Source organism: Ctenopharyngodon idella, chromosome 14 (assembly GCF_019924925.1).
Source record: "Ctenopharyngodon idella isolate HZGC_01 chromosome 14, HZGC01, whole genome shotgun sequence".
NCBI lineage: Eukaryota > Metazoa > Chordata > Actinopteri > Cypriniformes > Xenocyprididae > Ctenopharyngodon > Ctenopharyngodon idella.
This window is the reverse complement of record NC_067233.1, coordinates 19,421,030-19,446,210: the sequence shown is the minus strand read 5'-3', so window position 1 is coordinate 19,446,210 and position 25,181 is coordinate 19,421,030. Positions and strand designations below refer to the sequence as shown.

Here is a 25,181-nt window from a genome sequence, read left to right as displayed (position 1 = left end):
TCAACTACTCATTTAAAGTTAGTGGTTTTGACTATTTCATGATTGTTTATTAATGGGTATAGAAAGAAACTGGTGCTAGTTTAGTGTATTATTTCATTGAGTTACCGATGTTGGATAATTGAAAGATAGGATAATGTGTAAACTTTCTGTCAGATTATGTTTAAATTTGCCTGGGACAAAGGTTTGTCACAGTGATGGCCCCACACAAACCACACACACCTTCTGGTATAAATTTAATTTCCTTTCCATTTTTAGAATTTAATTTTGTGAGCGAGGGATATTGGAGAGTAACCCAGTTGTGGTTAAGGCACCGAGAGGATCAAATTCTGTGATTTCACTGTTGGTGCTTATTGCGAACAGTTGTTGCGCCCAACACAAAGCCGAGGAAAACAATGACGTTTTCATTTGCTTTAGACAAAATGTCACAGTAGCTAAATCAAGCCTATGCGTGACTATAAGAACCAGATTTTCGGATAAGGATCGGAATTCGGCGAGTGGTTAGATCGTCAAAGCTGAGAATAATGATACACTTCAATTATATGATTTCTTAATGTTAACATAACGGGACAGCTATAGAGGAGAACATAGGAGAACTTAAGATGCCGGAGACCTTGATTGTATCCAGATTCCAGTTTTTAATCTTGCAGTTGTTACTTTTATGATAATTGTCCATGAGACAGTTCATGAAATGCTGACAGATAAAAAGCACAAGAGGCCCCTTTCATTGGCGTCTTCAGCATTGAGCCGTCAGCCCCAGTGTCTCAGAGTTCCTCATGGTGTTTATGGGCTCTGTTAGTGAAGAACATAGTTACACTTGTATTTATAGCCGTTGTGGTTTGGTCTTTTGTAATGTAATACTGTGTAGTGCAGTAAGCCAGAAGAGCTCAAAGATGAAGCCAAGGCTCACTATTTTCACTATGTTGACTATGATTTGTGTTATCATACACAAACATTGATACGTCATTACAGTAGGGGAAGTTGAGCCGAAAACCGATATAGAACAGACTACATAAGAGAGAGAGACCAACAGAAGGAGAATGGCGTAAGATAGAATTTACAGACAAAGGCTGAAAGTGCATCTAAAAAGGAAGAGATCACAGTAGTCATTTAGCAGGTTTGTACAAAGCAACTTCCCGTACACTAGTGACCTTTAACCTCTGGTAAGGAATGTTACAGGTTTTATACAAATTCTGAGTTCAGTTTATAAGTCAAGCATCAATGCTCTCATTTACCGTGGATAATAACTTCAACAAGTTCCTCAGTTTGTAAAAATAAACAAAAATTGTGTGTACACTTCTGTACTTATAAATGAAGTCAACAGAGCAATTCAGCCTGAAGGGTTTTTAAAGCAGTAACGATCATCTCATTTTTGTTAAAAGAATTATTAAAAGCAAAGTGTCTGATTTCAGTGCCACTAAAAGGAGGTTTTGATGCTGTGTTGGTCAGGATTCTGGGTCTCACCAAGGCTAAATTTGATCAAAAATACAGACAGTAAAACTGTAATATTGTGAAATGTTATTGCAATTTAAAATAATTGTTTTCCATTACCAAAATGCGATGCGATAGAGTTTAAGATGTATTGAACCTTGAACATTCCTGTAAGGATACTGGATGCTCTAGATTTAGTAAAGTGAACCATGCTGAGGAAGTGAAACCCTGAGACTCTTTCTTGACAGTCTTTCTAATAGGGGTTAAACCAGCAGGGGTTGATTAACCTAGAACAATAACCATAATGCCAACAAGAATAGTGAGTCTGTGACCCGAGCTCGTTAGCATCCCAGCATCCCCCTCTCCTGCCTCGCTCAGGTATGGTTTCTATTTCACAGTACCTAAAGAAGGAAGGGAAGAGGGAGGGAAAAAGGTTGATGGAAGTGATTTAGTGCCCAAGGGACGGAGAGAAGGAGAGGGTTAATCGGTTAACCAGAAGAACAGAGAGGAAGGAAGGAGGGGGACCTGGCTACCGTCTGGGAGGTATGCCCATGGCTGCTTTGTTCTGACTTACATATACACGAACAGAAAGTGATGCGAGGTGCCCAGGTGCCTCATGCACAGATATGCATACTTCATCTGCGTCTGTGAACAATGGATTTGCACCTATTCCTGGTCGTTTACATAGTTTACACTCAAATGGTCCTGGTTTCTGCATCACACATGTAGTGGTATTTTTACACCTTTCTACTGCCAAGGTCAAGTTACTGCCAATTGGCTCATATGGACTTCTGATTCTCATGAAAACTGTCACGGAATGTCCAGGTCGTATTTCACTACAAAATTTTAAAAAAGAAAAAAGAAATTACATTTAGCATAAAGAAATTTAAAGTATCATTTTTATTATTATTTAATAATAATTTTTATAATATTATTAAAAATCTTCTTATCTTATATATACTGTGTGTGTGTGTGTATATATATATATATATGTATGTGTATATATATATATATATATTTAAAATTTCTGTTTTAATGAGAATCAGATTTGTTATATTAACTTTAACAAGGGGTTCTACAATTATTGTTTGATCTCAAACTAATAAAATACATCAAATAAAAATACAAGATTAATTTATCCAAAACTTACATTAAAAATCCTAATGGACCTAAAAAGACTTCAAACTTTTTTTTTGGATTGTGGTGTCAAATGTATCCCAGACATTTCTTTGTGAAACTGACCATCATATATGCAATATATATTTTAAATAAACTAAGATCATTATTATTTGAGCTCAGCGTTCACACGGGATTCTACATACATCTGATCAGGAGATCATTTTAATGAATCCATGTGTTCACTGAACTGAACTGAGCTGGACGATGACATCACTGTTTTCTCCAGAGCTGCTGTATAGATAAATAAACTATATTAATAACTAATGATTTTTACAATGGAATGAATCAATACTGAACTTACTTAAGTTGGACAATGACTTCATTTTCTTCTAGAGCTGCTGTGCAGCCCAATTTTTTCCCTCTATCACTGTAAAGCTGCTTTGACACAATCTGCATTGTAAAAAGCGCTATGTAAATAATGGTGACATGACATGTTCAGAAACCTCAGTAAAGACTCGGGAGTCAAATTAATTCCAAAATGTATTTTATGTAATATATTTATCAAGTCATCCTATATCTCTCCTGTCTTCAGGTCCTCCTGGGAAACGTGGACGGATGGGCAGAAGAGGTGACCCTGGTGAGTGCGATCTCTTAATTTATGTTCCCTGTGCTTGATGTCTAGCGCCTTTATATTATTATTAAATTTCTATACTAGTATGCTTAATTTATAATCATTAAATGTGACAGAGAGGAAATCCTCATTGAATGTGGTTTTGAGTCACCATAGTCCCTCTGATGATTCAGAGGTATTAAACTCAGACTGATGATGACTCGGCCATACAAATAAAGATGCTGATGTATTTCTAAGTGAGCTGTGGGGTAGACACACATGTGGCTCTCAAGGCCCCAGGTTCAGAATGATTCAGAATGATTCATTGTCACGTCAATTTCTGTAGAAGCCATCAGTACAGCTTGTGAGGTTTAAGAAGGTGTCTAGATAATGTCTTGCCTGAAAACATCCATGACCTCAAGAATGTGTACAGTTTGTACAGCAGAACCTATATTCACCTCCTGACCAGATTAGATTAAATCTGGTATCGCGCCGTTCCCATGCAACTGGCTTTTGGACAGGATGACAATTCTTTACATCTGTTTTTCAAACTTGTTCCAGCTCCGCTGCCCTGGGAGAGGAACTTCAAACGCTGGCAGAACACTTTATTTACATAGAGATAGTGGGTCATTTTGTCACTAAGTTCGCAAGATGTGGTTCTGTTTAGCTGTGCCTGCTTGTTGTAGTTTGGGTCGTAATGCGGGTGGGAAGAGTCCAATGTAGGGAAATGTTGCACAACAGTCTGTTTGTTTCTCTAGAGTGTGAGAGAGAAAATATGGTTGGAAAGCTGGAAGATATTTAGCAGACTAATCAGCACAAACATTAGGCAGGTCGCATACATCCATGATAATTCAATCGTTAAAAAGTGCTCATTCAGTTAGAACCCTCATCAATTAAAAGATCAATCTTTTTACTAATGAATTTTGATGTCAGCAGTTAGCTCCATAAAGCACACACACATTCACATTCTGTAATTTCTCTTTAACCATCTTGCACTTACCCAGCTAATAGGGAACGTTCTTCCAGTAACATTAATAGAATGTTGGTCCAAAGTTGTGTGGTCTTTAATAATGTTCTCAAAACGAATGAGAACATCTTGAGAATGTTCAGAGAACATGCAAAAGTAACATTCCCATATGTTTGACGAATGATAAAATTGAATGTTTCCTTAACATTTGCATAACCAAGAAGGAAAAAAAAAACAGGTTTTAAACATTTAAAAAACTGTGTGTTTTGAGCATTCATAGAACATTCAGAAATAACATTTTCACAACTTAATGGGAACATTAGTGAAACATTCTTAGAACAACACATTTTTTTAGCTGGGTAAATGCTTTCCAACTGGTGAAGCTGTTTTGTTCACAATGGTCAGAACTTGACTGTGCTGAGTGAATGTTTTCTTTAAACTATTAAGAGAAGTAAGTTCTGTCAGCGTCTAGACGTGAGTAAATACCAACAACTTTCTGCCTCATAAAACTTCAATGTGCCTCTTAAACCTCTTTGTCTCCTCTGAGGGTCATAACCTGACATACATTTCTGTGCCATTTTGTACCAGGAAACATTTATTTAGAGGTTTTCCTTTTTGATAAAAGAGTAAAAGTGTGTTTTTTGTTTTTAAGTTCAACTGAAAGTTTTTTTTCACATGTCTCTTTGCTGTGTTTCCTTTATTTTTCAGGACCCCCAGTAAGTACCCCATCCTCACACTTCAAAATAATGGCATGCAGCAGATATGAGCTCTGTATTGTGGTAAGGCTGAAAAAAAGTTTGAAGGGTAAGTCATAAAAGCTGAGAAACTGCCTCCAAGTTCTGGAATCTTTCATAGTTCCTGAAATGTTTACATTTGAGAATATTTGTAATTTCTAGAATCTTCACATCTAAGCCGAAAAATTAGTATTCTAGAATACTCACACCAGTGCTTTTGAGATTCTAAAATAAAGTTATGATAAAATTATATAATAAAGTTCTAGAATATTTAGCTGAAAAGCAGAGCAGCTTCTAGAAGATCCAGTGCTTCTGATATTTAAGTTCTAGAATCTTCACTCCAACGTTGATGTTCTGGTATCCAACAAAGGTGTAACACAGTGAAACAACAGGTTGCAGACTGTCTGACACCTGCTTTAGATTTAGGTTAAATCAAGCCGTCGACACCTCTGTTTCAAACAGATATGTGGCTTCTAATCTGTATTTTAGCAGGCTGTCATGAAGATTTCATTGATGTTTAATGCTAGCAGATGTCAAATTGTGTGACGGCTTTCAAAATTTTAACAGTTTAGATTGGTTTGCTGACTTTCACATTTAGTTTCTGGTCTTCTGTAGAGCAGAGGTCCAGGTTATTTACTCAGAAGTCTATTGCAATGTGAAGAAACTCTAAAACACTTGAAGTTTTAATTTATAATTCTGCAAAGTGCTGTAATCCAACTAATAAACAAACACCAGAGATTTACTTTGCAGAAAGACGGACAGGTTAAAACTGATCTTCTCTTGAAGTAATTAAAACATGTACGTTTGTTTTTCAAGTTCTGATTGGTTAATCAGAATACTTTAATCTAATGTCTTAATTAGTCACACTGAATTTAAGAATATTTCTCTCTTTTTTTATGAAATTGAACATGGCTTCTTTGGATTATGAAAACTGTCATGATGTTATACTCTTTAAAATAAAGGTTCTTTATTGGCATTGATGGTTCCATTAAGAACCTTTAACATTCATGGAACCTTTCCACTGTACAAAAGGTTCTTTAGATTATTAAAATGTCCTAAAAAACTGTTCACTGAAAGGTTCTTTGTGGAACCAAAAATAGTTCTTCAATGGCGTCACTGGGAAACCCCCCTTTCGGAGCCTTGAGATTTGTAATCTTTTTTATTCTAGTTTTATATTTATTTATTATACCTAATTTTTCTTTGCACAGGGCAAACCTGGGCGCGACGGTTACCCGGTAAATGTTCTTTAAATTATCTAGTTTCTTTCTTTTGTTTTAATCTCCATCTTGGGCTATTTTTCCTTTTCTCACTGCTTCAATCACCTCCAGTTCACTTGCTGCTGTCAATTTTCTCTTTTCTGTCTCACTAAATATCTGTGCAGCTCATAGAGTATATTTTCAATATCTTTTAAACGGAACATGAATTACATAGCATCAAGAGAAGTATTAGTAATAGTGTCAAAAAAATCTGCACTAAAAAGTTTCAAACTCTTCTACTGATAAGCTCTATGTCTGATGAAGAATGAACTCTTTCGCTGGTATTTCTGCAACATGGACAATAATGATGCTGAGTTTCCTGGAAAGAGTGAAAGTGCTCCTGGGCTCAATTACATTGGTAATAGTGTTTCTCTGTTGAAACTGCTATAGATTCATCCCCTTGGCTAAACCTGTGTCCGGGACAGCAGGCCAGAGACACTTAGGACTTTTAGTTTATAATTTCCTGGTTTCTTGAACCCTGAAATGGAAAGTACTGGGAAAGCAGTCTGGCGTTTAAAAATGAATTGGTCGTAGACAAAACATCACATATGAACTGTGACATATGGGCAGATGTGCTCCGATCTGTTGAAGTACAACACACATCTGATGATTGTATTCTAATAACTGGACGCTGATTAGAGTAGCTCCATAGTTTATTTGTGTTAAAATAAAAATACATTTGCTTGGTAAACTGTGACTCATAATTGCATCTTGTATTTCATTTATGAAATAAGCCCCAGTCAAACAATCAACAGTCAGTTTATATATTTTTACTACCTCTGTTTATGTAGATACAAACATTAGATCAATTCTTGGGTCCAAACGGATTTCTTATTGAATTGGATCATTGTTATGATTGTATAATCTACTATAGAAGTGGTCTGGTGGCCTCTAGTGGCTGTCAGTAGAACAGCGGACAGCAGAATGATAAGCAGCAGGCTGTTCTGGAACATGTCAAGGTGAACCTGGGGTCAGATTGTGGTTAGTCACAAAACGAATGAGGCTTTGTACCTTGTTTTGTCTGCGCCTTAATTGTGGACCCTTTGGTTTGGTTGGTTTGGCTCCAAATATCAAGAGATGTTTAGTTAACAAGCCTTACTCACTTCGCGGCGTGAAGTACAAGTTCAATAGGGAATTGTATTTGTCTGGGAGTTCTGAGTAAGCCTTATTGTGCCTCTTTAGTCAATTATACTGCAGATATTATTTATTACATTACCACTTCCTGTCTCTGTGCCTATTATCTCTACAAAAATCAGACTGATGTTTGTACTGATATGCAATGGCGTATCTGCTGTAAGATCAGCCTCTAGATAACAGTCTATGCCAGGCTCAGGCTGGGTCAGTCATGCCCAGCAAATTAGTATCAGAGGTACACTCATGGTTTTCCCAGATTTGAATGTCTGCCGGGAAAAGTCTGTGGCTAATTATAGACAGGTGTGTGTGTGTGTGTGTGTGTGTGTGTGTGTGTGTGTGTGTGTGTGTGTGTGTATCAGGACACAAATTTGTATAATGACATGGGTGTGACATAGGTATTACAAGGAGGGGGTGACACCCCATGTCCCCATTTTTCAAAAGGCTTATTAATTTATACAGAATGAGTTTTTTTGAGAAAGTAAAAACGTGCAGTTTTCTGTGATGGGTGAGTTTAGGGGTAGGGGTGTAGGGGGATAGAAAATACGGTTTGTACAGTATAAAAACCATTACGCCTATAGAATGTCCCCACAATTCACAAAAACAAACATGTGTGTGTGTGTGTGTGTACATGCTACACACACTTATTCTTGAAACAAAGAAATGTCTGGGTCATATTTCACTCTAAAATCAAAAGTAAAATATTTTTTATTGTTTGTTATATTTTTCATTATTTTATTATTTTAGTTAAAGGATTAGTTCACTTCTTAATGAAAATTTCCTGTTAATTTACTCACCCCCATGTCATCCAAGATGTTCATGTCTTTCTTTCTTCAGTTGAAAAGAAATTAAGGTTTTTGAGGAAAACATTCCAGGATTCTTCTCCATGTAGTGTACTTCAGTGGGGTTCACTGGGTTGAAGATCCAAATTGCAGTTTCAATGCAGCTTCAAAAGGCTCTACGCGATCCTAGGCAAGGAATAAGGGTCTTGTCTAGCGAAATCACAGAGCTAGTGCAAGACGAGCATTTGTGTTTTTTAGAAAATGACCGATCGTTTCGCTAGATAAGACCCTTATTCCCCGTCTGGGATCGCGTAGAGCCCTTTGAAGCTGCATTAAAACTGCAATATGGACCTTCCACCCAGTGAACCCCACTGAAGTCCACTATATGGAGAAAAATCCTGGAATGTTTTCCTCAAAAACCTTAATTTCTTTTCGACTGAAGAAAGGAAGACGAACATCTTGGATGACATGGGGGTGAGTACATTATCAGGAAATTTTCATTCAGAAGTGAACTAATCCTTTAATTATTTAGGTATTTTTATGCAAAAACTAAATTATGCAGGATTGTTAAAATTATGCAGAAAAAAACTCATTAATGTATTAGAATCATAGATTAACTTTAAAAATGTAATTTGCAATTTAATACATTTCTGTCACCACATATCGTTTATATCACAAAACAGTCAACAAATAATATGCTTTGTCCAACAATATGTTTTGTTATATAGAAAAAGTTTTGATTATAAAATAGTGCAGTAGATTTTGTGATATGAAAAATTACTAGAGGGACGAGCCTGCTAAAAGATTTTAAAGTACTGTTATATATATGCATATCCCGGCAGGTCTTCTAACCCTAATTGATGGAGTGTGTAGCTTTTCATTTCTTAAACACCATGTAGGAAGACACATCATGGCCATATTCCAGGATGACAATATCAAAAATTGATGCACCTTTTGATGGAAATGAAATCACAACTTTTATTTCCATCAAGAGGTGCATTCATTTTTGGTCAAGATCTTGTATTGGCAATACAAGAGTCAAGCACTCTGTAAAGTCTACTTCAGCACATCCCAAAGACTTTCAATGACTCAGAGGTGTCAATTCATGTGTGAAAATGATTCTTCATGCTCCCTCCAAACCATTCTTTCACAATTAGAGCCTGATGAATTGTCATCCAGGAATATGGCCATAATGTGTCTTCAAATCTCAAATCTAGGGTCCTCAAATATGAATTTATATATTACCAGGACATTTCTTTATGTAATTAATGTTATTGTTATTAAAATCAGTTTAATATATTAATAGTTTCATAAACATACACCTGATGTTTATTTATTTATAGCATTGCAATAATGGGAATGCTATATTTTGTAAAAAAAAAAAAAAAAAAAAAATTAAATGTATGTATATATTGAAAAAAACACCAGAGGCTGCACTGACACTTTGTTTGGCATGAAGTACCACATAGTACCTCACTATGTTTGAGATCAGATTTCCTAAACTGGAGCATGTCCATTAGCATCTGCCAAGCCTCTATATCATCTGGAACAGAGCAACAGGTGCTTGTGTTAACTCGCCCCAAATCCACATCCTTTACGGTTTACAACGCAATCTCAAAATGCTTTCGGCTAGCAACTGTGAAACATACGCTAGTGATTTCACTCCATTCACCAGCAATAGCAGAATTCGCCGTCTTTTAAACAATCCCCTTTACTCCCTCACGGCATGATTGTTCTTATCCTGTAAACTGGTTTGACAGACAGTTTGTGTTAACTTACGTCATATGGCGAGGATTATTAATGACAAAAAGCAGATGATTTCAAGTAAATATAATTTACACTGTTACACTAAGCCTGAGGAGTTTAGCTGACGAGCAACAGGAGCCAAACAGGAAGTGTACGCATATATGCTTGATGGAATCCAGGTAGATCCAGGTTAATTCTGTTCTGTAAGTGTGCTGGGTTAATGTTACTCGCATATATGAGCGCAACTTGTGTGTAGGTGCTTCGCCATTGTTCTCATATGCTCAGGTGGTGCCCACATGCTGTCGGTGCTCATTTGAGGCCATGATTTCATTAGCAGTATCGTAAACAGACTGTATTACATGCAGACGTGGCCGAGAACGCCTCTCACGAGACTGTCTTTGGCTTGATCCCTTTGGATTTGAGCATGATCCTTTTGGATTTGTCCAACACAAACTGTGAGAAGAGTTAACATATTTGAGTTACTGAAGGAGATTGCTAGTTAAGAAAGATCCAGTTGCATGGTCGCATACGCCACTTTTAATATCTTCAGAATATCTATTTTACCTAAAATATCTAGTATCATAATTCTTGTCACTGAACATCAGAGCCAAAATGTGTCATATGAAGGCTTTTTATGAATCTTCTTGACATGGTAGTGTTTCTTTTTTTAAATCCAGGAACTTTCTTGGCGGGCTGGTGGGAAAGAAATGAATGTCACATATCCCAAAAGTATTTCCATGTACTTGAAGTATAAAGCAGTCCAATAAACGATATTCCCTTCCGAGAAGAAAGGAGAACAGAGAGACTTGGAGACTTCATGGACATTGGATCCAGATGAGGGTTCATCTCTCCTTGCAGAGTCACAAAGGGATGAGATTGTGGTTCATATAGAAAAAGGAAACCGCGTATGTCTCTGTCCGTTATCCATTTCAGTGTCTTAAATAATTGGCCTAATCGGTTTCCTCAGTTTAAAACAAAAAACGTGTGAATCATTGATCAATTCACAATCAATTTAATATTTAATTTTATTCAATATGCATAATCCTTGAGAATATTGATTAAACATCGTGTCTGATCTTTTTACAAATATTATAGAGTTTTAAGTGGTTAAATTATTTTTCTGTTGCAAAATAACACTGAAATTGTTATTAAAAGTAACGACAACTCGACAAGAAAGTCGTGACAGTTCATTTCCATATTATGATGAGTGTAATGGATTTTTTTTTTTTTTTAAATGTATATATTAGGATGGAGACTTGGTTCTATCCATTGGTTGTTTATTGGATTTTGAGATATTGCTCTTCAAAATTAATGCATGCTTATAACTGATTGTGAAGAGTAAGGGTTTAAGTGGACTAAATAATTGGAGAATTTTGATTAAACATGACAATGTCAAAAGATACATGGATAAATTGTTCACAATAATATCTACACCATGCTTTTACAAAACAGATACAATGAAATTTAATTTCATGCCGACTTTAGTATTTTTGTCCTGTTCATCTTACATTTGGAGAGGTTTATGCTTCAATTCTTTGTAAACACTTTACAATAAGGTTCTTTAGTTAACATTAGTTAGATACATTAATTAACGTGAACTAATAATGAACTGCACTTATACAGCATTTATTAATCTTTATTAATGTTAATTACAACATTTACTAATACATTATTAAAATCTTGTTAGCATTAGTTAATGCACTGTGAACTAACATGAACAAACAATGAACAACTGTATTTTCATTAACTAACGTTAACAAAGATTACTAAATACAGTAACAAATGTATTGCTCATGGTTAGTTCATGTTAGTTACTACATTAACTAATGTTTAAATAATGAACCTTATTGTAAAGTGTTACCCAATTTGCAAATCTTAACATTGAAAAATCATAAATAAAATTTAATTCGATATATATATATATATATATATATATATTCTCTGAAAACAAGTCTTAAAGGGTTAGTTCACCCAAAAATGAAATTTCTGTCATTAATTACTCACGTTCATCTTCGGAACGCAAATTAAGATATTCCAGAAAAGTAGTAAAGGCATCATTAAAATAGTTAATGTGACTACAGTGGTTCAACCTTAATGTTATGAAGTGACGAGAATACTTTTTGTGCACAAAAACAAAACAAAAATAATGACTTTATTCAACAATTTCTTCTGTCAGACTCATACGCATTTGACGCAGTTCAGCGATTCCGTGTTTATGTCCGTCACTGCATCAAATGCGACGAGAGCCAATGTGTTGAACACACTGCAACAACTAGCCTGACAGGCGCTTGCCGACGGCCGACTGTTGGCTTGGTGTGTCCCAGCCTTTACCCCCAGTTTTACAGACAAGGCTTAAGCCTAGTCCCAGACTAAAATGCATGTTTGAGCTGTTTTAACTGAAAGCAACTTGCACTCAAGTATCTTAAAATATGTAAGTGCCATTGTTTTGTCTCAAGATGCACACCAGAAATGTTTTTTTTCTAAGGCAAGTTTATAAAAGCTACTTAAATGTCCTAATTGAACTTAGGTCTAAGCCACCCTGGCTTAATCTAAACCCTGTCTGTGAAACCAGGCCTTATGTCTTGTGCAATATTTCTTCAAATAAATCTTGTTTAGATATTTTTACTGGAAAAGTTGCAGTGCATTTTAAGGCTTAAAACCAGATATTATGGCAATAAAAGACATTTTTGCACTGTCCAACCCAAACACAATATCTTAAGTAGGTGGAGGCAGTCAAAAACTGTGAAAGATTCTTTTGATTAAATAATTTAAGTCTTGATTTGACTCGAAGGGCTCATTGATACAATCCCCCCAGATTTCCCTCGCAGCACCATTGAGCCCACCACGAAGTCCAATTTTAGCAGGAATGCTTTTGTAGGCCTAAACTCAAAGCGTTTCGATTACCCTGTGATGAATTTGCGATTTATAGCAAAGCTGAAAAACTTTAATGCTGGCAAAGGGCAACAGACAAAAAAGTCATTATTTCATTTTCTCTAGGTTTTACTGGTAATCTGAATCCTCTTTCTCACTCCTTTGCACTTTGTGGTTAAATATATGTGGTAAATCTGTGCTACTTTGGAATTTTTTCCTGCTTTTCCTCCTTGGAATTCGGTGGTCCACACAACAAAATAAAATATTCAGGATTAATCTTCATTTAATTGTTTTATGAGAGGTTTTCCTTGGAGGTTTTGTACTTTGTTTGGCCATTCTTTGTGTTGCAGGAGAAGAATGAAAAGCAGGTTTAGGAATAACGGATGGACTTGATTTTTTTTTTTTTTTTTTTTTTTTTCACGGTTACCAACACTCTTCAGGGGGTCATAAATTGAGTTGTGTTAGTTCATGTGTGGCATCCATATGGACCTTCAGGTGTGAGACAGATAACAGAACATTTGGAAATTTGAAGGATACATTATTGGATTATAATGTGAGTGGGGTTTGTCCATGCAAAAGTCAACAGTGGCCATGTTTCTAAGATTTTTGAGGAAGAAAACCTTAATTCCCCAATCATTTTGATGGATTATTCAATTACAAATGTAGGAGTCTTTGGCCTTGAGGGTCAACAGATTGAGACCCAGCAACAGTGACCAGTGCAAAGACTGACCTCCTTCTCACAATGATAAACTTAAGGGGTCTGAGACCCTGAGTACTCTGGTCATAAATCAGAGTTAGATGTCTTAGCCGATTCATTCATTTCTCTTGCAGGAAGTCCGCTGGCATTGACCTGTGCACATGGTGTCTGCTCACCATGAGGACACACCACAGAGAGCAGGCCATGTAAACGCTCCCAGATGTATGATTAGAGCTTCGAGCACGTCCTCAAAACAAATGTCCTGTCCTTAACATACCTCTGGGAACACTTAAGACCAGGGATTGTTTATTGTTCACAATGGACTTGTACATCTTTTGTCTGTTTATTCAATGGCAGAAGCTTAGTGTTCGTTATTTTAGCCCAGGATGTTCCCTTACTTTTGGGTACAGACACTTCATTGAAGTTTGAAGGGTGCTAGACCTTGTGTTCACTTCATATGAACACAAACATGTGAGCATTTTTAAACACTACATTTTTCATTTGGTGAACTCTGGCATGCAAATTCATATGATTTAACCCAGATTTAAGTCATTTCTAAGAATCAAACATAGAAGCGGTTTCTCATCAATGCAGGTTTAAAATAGAACGTTTTTAAAGAGAAGCTACATAAGGTTGTGTGAAGTAGACAGTATTTTTAATACTTTGTTAGTGGTGTTTGCTAATATATGCCTCACTGTTGCTCATGCTTAGGGACAAACTAGCCTAAAATATTAAACATTAGTTTATCTTCTGTGATTCTAGATCATTGTGAGCACAAGCAGCAAATCATGTTTGGAGAGCTGATCAAGACTCACCTGTTGCTCACCAATCAGATTGATCAGGTGATCACTGGCATCTGCTGTAGGCAGGGAGATTTTAAATTCATTGTTCAAGATTGAGCAGGTAGAGAGGATGTTGTAGTTGGTGTCAGGCTGTGTTTCATGCCTCTCCACCCTGACACAAAGAAAAAAAGTGGGAATAACTGAACATGCACTTTTGATGTGAGAGTGCCACTACATGTACAGATATATGTTTCTAAGTCCAAAGGTCACTGCCATTTTGATGACCTCCTACACTTCATGCAAAACTATGTGAATTATTTGACACTGCTACATTTAGAACAAGTCTAGGTGCTTCAAGACACTTTTAAATCGGTGTTTTCACCTTTGACTTTAGGCCTTCTGAACAAAAATAAATCATATAAGGGTTTTGCATAAAAGTAATGGTAACACTTTAGGGAACACATAAACTATTAACTACGACTTTTTCCTCAAAAAAATCCTAATTTACTGCTTATTAATAGTTAGTAAAGTAGTTGTTAAGTTTAGGTATTGGGTAGGATTAAAAATGTAGAATAAGGTCGTGCAGAATAAGGCATTAATATGTGCTTAATAAGTACTAATAAATATCCAATTTTCTATTAATATGCATGCTAATAAGCAACTAGTTAAAAGACCCTAATATAAAGTATTACCAAAGTGATAAAATAACTTATGTTAAGCTGCCAGTGTGGAACATCCTTTCTAATTTTGACATGCTGCACAGCCACTTTAGTTTCTCAGTTCTCAACATGCTATGAATCTTATTTGTTAAATATTTAAATGGCTTCTAACAATTATTAATTATCTCTAGCCATATGTATAATGCAGTATTGTATTGTATAACAAAAAAACTATTATTCTAAAATAGCCCAAAATCAGTCATTAGATTTTCATCTACCTATTTTTATGCGAATTTTGGGATATCGCATTAAAAAAAATGCTGGATAGAAACACCAAAATTTGTATGAATTCTAAAAATGTGCCCAATTGAGGCAGATAATTCTTTATCCTATATGAAGACATGCACATAATCTATGATGTAAACACATTTGCCAAATAAATCCCTTAATGCACATGTGGTCAACTTATACAGCGCAATGGCAATACGTTTTTCTGTCTGAACTGGGGCACAGTGGAATGGCATAAATAGACTAAGCAGCGGACCAGTATCATTGCACAGCATCTCAAATGTTGGTTTGGTCTTTCTGAAATGCCTGAGCCAAAGTCTGTCATCAAAATGATTTGGTCTAATTAACTTCCAGAAGTGTTTTACATGATTGCGTTCCCAAACGAGACACAGTGGCTTTCCCCGATTGCAGCAACTTCCATTTTTCTTAAAGATATTTTGCGGCAGTTTTCCGGGAAGTGACGTTTTTGTTCTCTTAAACACATGGGATGGAAACGGTGCGAAATTCTAGTTTTGTGCATAAGTTAAATTCGCAACTTTGGATGGAAACATAGCTAATGACTCTTCTAGCATTTGAGTTTTTTGTAAGTCTGTAACCAAGTTTCTAAACTGTCTGGCATGTAAAGATACTTGATCAATATGACAGTACTAATCTTGATTTGAGCCTCTTTGCTCATTGGTGAAATTGGTTGCAGAAATTCTATGTTGAAAATCAAAAAAACATGTCTGAATCCAATCCTTAAAAATGGAGTGACATCAGGACCCGACATTTTAATTCTGTTTCTCTTCTGATCATCATCTCTTGATTTATCCCTCACACTTCATTTCAGACTCTATCCTTGCACTTACTCTTTTTATGACGGGCTGTCTGGTGGACTCCTGGGGTTTAATCGTCTGTTTTTTTCTCTTTTTCCAATGTTCAGGGTCCACTTGGTCTGGATGGCAAACCTGTGAGTATTCCCTAGCTTAAACGAGACATGAATTTATGTGTGGAAAAGATGTTCTGAATTTTCACTTTCTCATTGTGACACTTTGGAAAGAAAAGTTGAAAATGAATATTATAACCAGAAATACATTTGTTTTATTTGCAGGGTACTCCTGGACCTAAAGGAAGCCAGGTAAATACAATTTCAAATCTCTACTGTGCCGTATCTAATATTGTAGACCAACCATTTGCACTGTGTAAAATAGGAATTATGGTTTTATTTTTGCATGGCAGCAGAGGGATTAAACTCCTATATAAGTTTTCAAGCCATTTATCACCTCAGATATAGGGTCACACACCTCAAAGTGCCTTTTACCATGTATGTCTATCCGCAAATGAGATGGAAATAATGAATTACACACCAAAAAAAGAGAATTCATCATTGTTAGCTTGTGCTATTGAAAGTAGGCGGTGGTTTATAAACCCTGCTGTGCTCTTTAGCGCTGCCAAGGGAAGCCCATTTGTCCAATGTAACGTAAACCACTTCTTCTGGAAGGCAGACCACCTCCAAGCGCCATTTGTCTGTCGCTTCCTGTGAAAGACAGTTGTTTTGTTTTGACTTGCATGAAAGAAAGTCTAAGGTCATCATACAGTAGGTTTCATTCAGGCATGAAAATGTGGGATTCTGTGATGCATATAACAAAGTGCATTGTAGAATACTCCATATCTAAAATGAGAATCTGATTTTATTCACATGTGACATGGATTATATGGATGACATGTGACATTTTTAATTCCAGTTGTTTTATTGGCTCAAAAACTTAACGCATTTATTTATTAGGTTTTTGAGCCAATAAAACTCACTAAATTTTTTGCCTTTTTTTTCTTTCATAAACATTTTAGATATAAAAATTAAATAGTTTACTGTTGAAACTGTATTTCTTGTTTTTTTTTTTTTTTAATTAATGTTTTACATATTAATTCATTTTAATTGGAGTTTTTCTTTACTGCACAATATGGTCTTTATATCATTATTACAATTTTCGCATGTTATTCTCCTTGTCATCCTCAATGTGAACTTAGAGACTGGTTTTCACATCAGCTACACTAGCATTGCCTCTTTTTTCAAAGCAAAGTTTTTAAACATGTAGGTCAGTTTAGGAGCCTCGTTGCTTCAGCCCAGCGTCTGATATGGGTCACGGTGAGAAGGTCATGTGAACAACCTCATTAAAATACCATTTCCAGTTTCACTCAAACCATTTTCTTTATGTTCAGTCAGTTGTACGTCCAACATATTCACAGACTTTTGATCATCCTATTTACAAGTGACTTTTAAGATCAAAGATTACAGCTATACAGTATCTAGTGCAGATGTGAGGTGCTGTCTATAATTTTATTTGAAAAAAAGAAGACTTTGAAAACTTTGAAGATGAGGTACATGTGAAAGTTAGAGGACACTGAGACACTAAAGACTGAATGAATGAATTATGGTTCACATGGTTTTTAGATATGTTTTTGAACTACACTGCGTTTTCCCTTAGACTTTTGTCATATCAATATTTCATTTTGGACAATCTGTCTAATCAACTCACCCAACTCATTTATTTCCAGGGGCTGCCGGGACCAAAAGGAGATAAGGTACCTTTAGTATCTTTTGTGTCGAAAAAAATTGTACGCCAAACACACACACACACAGGACAGTTTCGTTCTGTTTCCGATCTCAGCTTCCCAGCAAGCAGATGTTTTCTGATTTCTAAAACAACTAACAAATTTCATTTGCATTGGCTTTTGTCTTCAAACACATGTTTTGGGGGAGATGTAGACCGTGTCAGGCATTAAATTAGAGGAACAAGAAACCTGTGGTAAATGAAGACCGTTTTGAAGTCTTTTACTGATTGCAGTGAAAAAGAAGAAGAAGAAAAAACAAGCATAACAAAACAAAAACATAGAGCCTCAGAATGCTTTTTCTCCTAGATCAGTGTTTCTCATTTATAGTAATTAGTAAACAGAGTTATGCTCATTCCCTGCCCTGATTTAATTTATTTTTCTCTTGTTGTTCAAAAGATGGTTTACTGTTCTCACAGTAAACCAGTTTATATTATGAATGAGGATGTTTAAATGAGCTAAACTTTCTCTTACATCTAAAACAAAAGTACCTTGTTATTGCTACCACATAGCAACAGTCACAGTCTGCCACATAACACTACTCAGAACACCTTAGAAACCATCCACACAATCAAGAACCACTCCAATTCTTTTCAGAATACAGAAAAATCTAGTATTTTACTGTAGTTTATATAGTGCTGTGTTGCTAATTGTATGTCTTATCTATGTGTGTTTTAGGGTGACCAAGGAGACACTGGGCCCAGGGTCAGTACCTGCATATTTCTGTCACTTGAATAGATCTATATATTCACATTTTCCCTTACAATCAGATAACAGTAAGAATGTTACATGTGCCTTGGAGAAATGAAGGAGATACAGTACCTGACTGGATGTTAATCACATTCATGAAGATTGATGATGCATCGTAAACCAGTACTGAAGGGCTGAACTGTGTATGACAGAAGGCTGAATTAATTTAATATAGTCAATATTCTTTCTTTATTCTTTTTTCTCACACACACCCAAAGAAGTGGCAATACTAGGATGTGCAAGCGTATGTATGAGATGGGCAAGTAAAGTAAAACTATGGGAATAAAATCCAAATAATTTTAATTTACTTAATTTTCTATTGGGGTGGGCAATTTCTTTTGGATGACCACGCCCACACTTGCTGTTGTCACGCTCAAATCCAAACACAAAATTGTTTGTCTGATATTTGACTAATTTGAAATGGCCAGCATCAACCAATGAAGTATTGATTATGAGTAGTGTGATCCAAAATGTACCAACATCTTGTCAATGAATATAATGTAATAATGTGCTTTTTCAATTTTCAAATCATTGTTTTTGTGATTTTGAATACATGGTAAAATAAGTATTTATTTAAATTAAGCAATTTGAGGTATGTTTTATTTATTTGCTATCACAATATAATATAATATAATATAACTTTACAATAAGGTCTCATTTGTTAACATTAGTTAAGGTATTAACTAACATGAACGAATGAATGAATGAATGATTGAAGCAAGCAAGCAAGCAAGCAAGCACTTTTACTATGTAATACTGTACACCCAAAGTGCTTTACACACTTATGGAGTACCTCCTCACCCACCGCCAGTGAGCAGCATCCACTTGGATGGCGACGGCAGCCACAGTACAACGACGCCAGTGCGCTCAGCACACACCAGCTAGGTGGAGACGAGAGAGAGAGACAGTTCAAAGGATGGGGATTAATAGGAGGCCATGATTGATAAAGGCCAAAGGACGGAATTTGGCCAGGACACTGGGGTTACACCTATACTCTTTAAAGGGGTCATATCATGAAAATCTGACTTTTCCCATGATTAAATGCTGTAATTGGGTCTCTGGTGCATCTACCAGCACAGAAAATGTGAAAAAGGACAACCCAGTAACCCAGTAAGCCTTTCTCTGCAAGCATTAGACAAATCGAGCTGTTCTGAATTTGCTCCCCTTGTGACGTAGGAAGGGGATCTTATTATAATATTACCGCCCCCTAAATCTGTATGTTTCCACCCACGGCGCTGCTATTGTTTTTGCAAATGACACTGGTCCTGGAATGCAGCAGCAACAGCTGTCCCGCAGTTTGGCTACAACACTGATCAAACACACTTGAATGTCTTCAGGATTACTAAAGCTACGTGAAGGAAGGTGAGTTGTGTCAGAGCAAAACTCTGCAGGACAGCAGCACTCAAGAACGACCGTCCCTGAGCTTGTGATACATCTCAGCTATGTAAACATTATCACTGATCTGTTAACAGCTATAATAGCAAACATACGAGTCTCCATAAACTCCCTGGCATCTGAGCCACGAAGGACGCAGTGGTGTATTTTTATTTATGAAGGGAATGTGGCTAGATAAATTCATATAGCAGTATGTGTCATTAACACTAGAATGCTTCACACGATCGTCAGTAAAACACGGGATTTGCACAGAAATTGATTCTCAAAGATGGATCGATACAAACTGATCCAATTTCATATATATTTCGTTTTGTTTGCAAATTGTCTTCCTGAATGTGTTTAGTTAGCACGTTGCTAATGTACTGTTAAATGTGGCTAGTTTCCATTGTTTCTTACTTTATTCACGGAGACTAGAGCCATGTCGTTATTTTTATTTTTAACCCAAAAACGCGTGTAGTCTGTATAATTCATAAACGCATCTTCATTCTTATTGAGTGTCTCTAACAGTGTGTAGCTTTAGCAACATTAGCCGTGTTTCACGCTATAAGAATCATTCAGAATCGAATTTTAGCAAACATCCACAAATACATGCCATATCTATGTTATATGCTGCATCAAGAATAGTTTGTAACGATCCATTTTGCGAGTTTTATTTGCTGTTAGCTTCTGTATTATATGCCTCAGTGTATTGAAATGACGAGCGAGCGTGGGGGCGGGGAGCACGAGCTCATTTGCATTCAAAGCAACCCATCCACAAAAACGGCTTGATTTTGCTCACACCCAAATCGGGGCAAATTTGACAAGCTATAATAAATGATCTGTGCCGTATTTTGAGCTGAAACTTCACAGACACATTCTGGGGACACCAGAGACTTATATTACGTCTTGTCAAAAGGGGCATAATAGGTCACCTTTAAGAGAAGTGCCATGGGATTTTTAATAACCACAGAGAGTCAGGACCTCGGTTTAACGTCTCATCCGAAGGACAATGCTTGCTGCAGTATAGTGCAGTATAGTGTGCTTGCTTCAGTGGGCAACCAGTCTTAGGCTACAGGGTGATATGGCTGTGGACCAAAGTAGTTAACTAATGTTAACTAATGAAACCTTATTGTAAAGTGCTAAATATAATATAATATAATATAAGGTAATGTAATGTAATCTTTAAAAGAAAAAGAAAAAACATAGGAGTTTATTGATTTTTTTTTTTTTTTTTTTAATATATTAAGGAGTGTGCTGTGTGTGTAGTATGTGTGTGAGATAGTGTGTGTGTAGTATGTGTTGTTTCAGAGCACAAAAACAATGAAAAATGTCTCCAGACTTCAGCTAAAGCTTAACAAACCTCCCTGTTGGAAAGCCTTAAAAAGGAAAAATACAGAGTATATAATGTCTTTTATTCTCTTCTAAAAATGCCACAAGTTTTATTTTTGGGTTGGGGTTAGTCTGTAGTAAATATAATTAGCGTAATTTATATAACGTAAGAACAATAAAGTCAATGGGAAGCTTAGTTAGCTGAGCGTGTGTGCAGTGCTGAGTAAAGCAGCAGTGTGGGAAACCTCAACCATCCCTCAGGTCACCACATCCCTGCTAACTCAACCCTTATGCTCACGCTGGCATCAACGTGCTGTGTCACTCGTTCACTTGCTCTCTATGTTGCTCTGTTTTTTCTCTTTCACTTTTGCAAGCCTTTACTTCTCAGATTTCTGAAGCCAACTTTCATTCTTAGCCATGTACCTGTTCTCCTGCAACACAATTTAGGTGAATAGCTATGAAATAATCTTTAAACTTTTCCATTCCATTCTCAAATCTTTTCAAAAAGAGAGAAAGTGGCATCTGTCCTCACCTCTATGGTAGAGCCTTATTTAAAATATCTTGCAGCAGACAAAAAGTTCTGTGCTTCTTGAGCAGCTTTCTGTCAGCATAATCCAGCCCTCTGAATGTGGTTTACAGAGAAAAGCAAACATAAATATGTTGTCTAGACCGATGTGATTTAAGACAGCAAAAATAAAACCATGGTTTTTGTCCAGTGTTATTTCAAGGTGGCAAGACCAACCATTTTAGATAATTTTTTCTAAAATTTCAGTTGTATTTAGGCTGTCCAGACACATTGTCCTTTTTGGTCTGCATTTAGAACATGCAAGTCAAAATTGCAAGTATTGTTTTTGATTTTCATGACATGGCATGAATTTGAATAACTGATCCAGTCATAATGAGAACCATTCCACAAATTATATTATATTATATTATATTATATTATATTATATTATGACAACAAATAAATAGTATAATTTTTATAATAAATAGTACATTTTTATGTTTTTGAAATGTTTTTGGCTGTATTTATTTGATCAAAAGTAAAAACAGTAATATTGTGCTGTCTATTTTAATATATTTTAAAATGTAATTTATTCCTGTGATCAAAGCTGAATTTTCAGCATCATTATTCCAGTCTTCAGTGTCACATGATCCTTCAGAAATCATTCTCATATGCTGATTTAATGCTCAAGAAACATTTCTGATTATTAGCAATGTTGAAAACAGTTGTGCTGCTTAATATGTTTGTGGAAATCATGATATATTGTTTTTTCAAGATTCTTTGATGAATAGAAAGTACAAAGAAACATTTAACAGCATTTATTTGAAATAGAAATATTCTGTAATATTATGAATGTCTTTACTATCACTTTGGATCAATAAAAGTGTACAATTTGTAAACTGTTATTACTTTTGAATGACAGAGTATGTTATCCACTGACAAGGATGTTGGCAAATTTTGGAACTGTCACTAGACAGATCTTTTAATTGTACACCAGTGTTTGGTTGATATTGAACATTTCAAAATAGCCAAATATCAGGCAAATAATTGGTCTGAACGTTATATGTATAATACGTTATGTACATATTATGTATAACATCATGTATATAAACTACAAGGGTTTGTCTTAAAGCTAATTTGACCAAACTCCTGCAAGGTGCTCGACTGGGTTTGATATTTCCCATTCCAGTGGCAGTGAAATGCTCTTTCAAAGCTCTTTTAATGACTGGTCTGTGTATCTCTGCTCCTCTGTTCATCCTGTTCCTCTCGCAGGGTCATGGCACTCATGCAGGTCTGCATAGTAATCAGATTCTCATTAAGGTTTGTCCCTTCTCTGCTGCCATAGCCTTCATCTCCAAGCTGCTCCATGACCAGGAAGGCCGTCTTCCCTTCATGGCCCCTAAGATCTTGCTCAGTTAACTCACTACCCCTCAGCCTGAGGTTTTCAATACTCGTATTGTTTTTCCTCAACTTCCTCTTTTGTCTTTTCCTCCTCCATCTGTTTTTCTGGGGTCTTCCTGTCTCTTTCTTTGGGGGACTCAAATGCACAGATGGTCTTTCCTCGTTACGATCATGGCTACATCTCGGCCGATCAGCCCAGTTTCCAAAGGCGTATGCTGAAGGTAGCATGTGTGCAAGGCATGTGTGGATACTCCCCTTACTAGATCTTCATCTTCCTCATTTCTAACTTATGTCATTTAGCGTGATTGCTTGTGTTATTGTTTGTGTGTCTCAGTATTTGCAATTAAATAACCTCATCCATGTGTGAGGGATCTGAGCGTTGCATGCAAGCTGCTGCTTCAGTGAATGTGTCTGATTCAGGGTGAATCTCACGAAAAACATCTGAATCATATTTTACCCCATAAAAATTTTAGAAATTATATTTTTCTTAAGGAAGTTTAATGCAAAATAATGTCACAATGCAATAATAATAATAATAATAATAATAATAATGGTCCTGAATATAGATAACACTTGTGAAAAAAAATCCTCAGGTTCTTCCTCTTAGATGCAAGTAACGCATTGAATTAAATGTGAAATTTTGAAGTAAAAAAACTGAAATAGTATTTGTGATAATAATTGTTGTTAATTATATTTATGTATTATTATTATTATTATTATTATTATTATTATTCAGAAAAGTTAAATGACTTATATACAATAAACAACTGATGAAACTTGAAACATCATAGTTCTTTCATTCACTTTTTTAAATAAGACAAAAGAAAAGGAAATATATACTTCAAGAGAATGTTGTTTGTGCTTATGTTTGTGTCTCTTTTCCTGTGACTTACTCGACAAATGTATTGTACTGTATATCACATGTCTGTATGTTTTCATCAGGGTGATCAAGGACAAGCTGGCCCACCTGGACCTCCAGGCCCTCCTGGAGCACCCGGTGCAAGAGGGCCCCCAGGAAACACTGGGAAGGACGGCCCCCGTGGCCCACCAGGAGATTCAGTAAGATGCTTCAATTGTTTTTACTCGCTTCTGTGGTACCTTAAAAGCTGCTGTGCATAAAGGGGTCATCATATGTAAACTGCCGAGGTTACAGCACATCAGGGAGAATCTTTTTTATAATGTATGATATTACGGAGCCCTGCACATGACATGCGGGGAAAAAATATGTATATTGTGGCCACAAATTAACAAATTGTTCCCACGACTTACTAATACATCAGCACGTTATACTAATTTTCCCCCTTGTTTTATTTAATTGTGGCCACGTTGTAATCATTTGTTCCCTTGTTTTAGTTAAATCAAAACGAGGGAATGAATTAGTACAATGTGGCCACAGTTTAGTAAATCGAGGGAACAAATTAATAAGTCGTGGGAATGAATTCTTAATTCGTGGCCTACGTATTAAGATGACCTAGGTAGGTCATCTTACATAGCTGATTGGTGACGAATATGATGCAGGGCAGTATACAGGTGCTGGTCATATAATTAGAATATCATCAAAAAGTTGATTTATTTCACTAATTCCATTCAAAAAGTGAAACTTGTATATTATATTCATTCATTACACACAGACTGATATATTTCAAATGTTTATTTCTTTTAATTTTAATGATTATAACTGACAACTAAGGAAAATCCCAAATTCAGTATCTCAGAAAATTAGAATATTACTTAAGACCAATACAAAGAAAGGATTTTTAGAAATCTTGGCCAACTGAAAAGTATGAACATGAGAAGTATGAGCATGTACAGCACTCAATACTTAGTTATGGCTCCTTTTGCCTGAATTACTGCAGCAATGCGGCGTGGCATGGAGTCGATCAGTCTGTGGCACTGGTCAGGTGTTATAAGAGCCCAGGTTGCTCTGATAGTGGCCTTCAGCTCTTCTGCATTGTTGGGTCTGGCATATCGCATCTTCCTCTTCACAATACCCCATAGATTTTCTATGGGGTTAAGGTCAGGCGAGTTTGCTGGCCAATTAAGAACAGGGATACCATGGTCTTTAAACCAGGTACTGGTAGCTTTGGCACTGTGTGCAGGTGCCAAGTCCTGTTGGAAAATGAAATCTGCATCTCCATAAAGTTGGTCAGCAGCAGGAAGCAT

The 25,181-nt window shown here is 36.1% G+C and overlaps 1 protein-coding gene across 1 annotated transcript in view; it reads left to right on the top strand.

The window, feature by feature from the left end:
* Positions 1-25,181, top strand: part of col23a1a (collagen type XXIII alpha 1 chain a) — a 150,827-nt gene that overhangs the window by 99,914 nt on the left and 25,732 nt on the right. Inside the window, exons 3-11 of the mRNA XM_051859681.1 lie at positions 3,140-3,184; positions 4,833-4,840; positions 6,067-6,093; positions 15,993-16,019; positions 16,161-16,187; positions 17,606-17,632; positions 18,338-18,364; positions 23,168-23,239; positions 23,961-24,077. Coding sequence (XP_051715641.1) covers positions 3,140-3,184; positions 4,833-4,840; positions 6,067-6,093; positions 15,993-16,019; positions 16,161-16,187; positions 17,606-17,632; positions 18,338-18,364; positions 23,168-23,239; positions 23,961-24,077 — 377 coding nt within the window. The remainder of the gene's footprint in view (positions 1-3,139; positions 3,185-4,832; positions 4,841-6,066; positions 6,094-15,992; positions 16,020-16,160; positions 16,188-17,605; positions 17,633-18,337; positions 18,365-23,167; positions 23,240-23,960; positions 24,078-25,181) is intronic.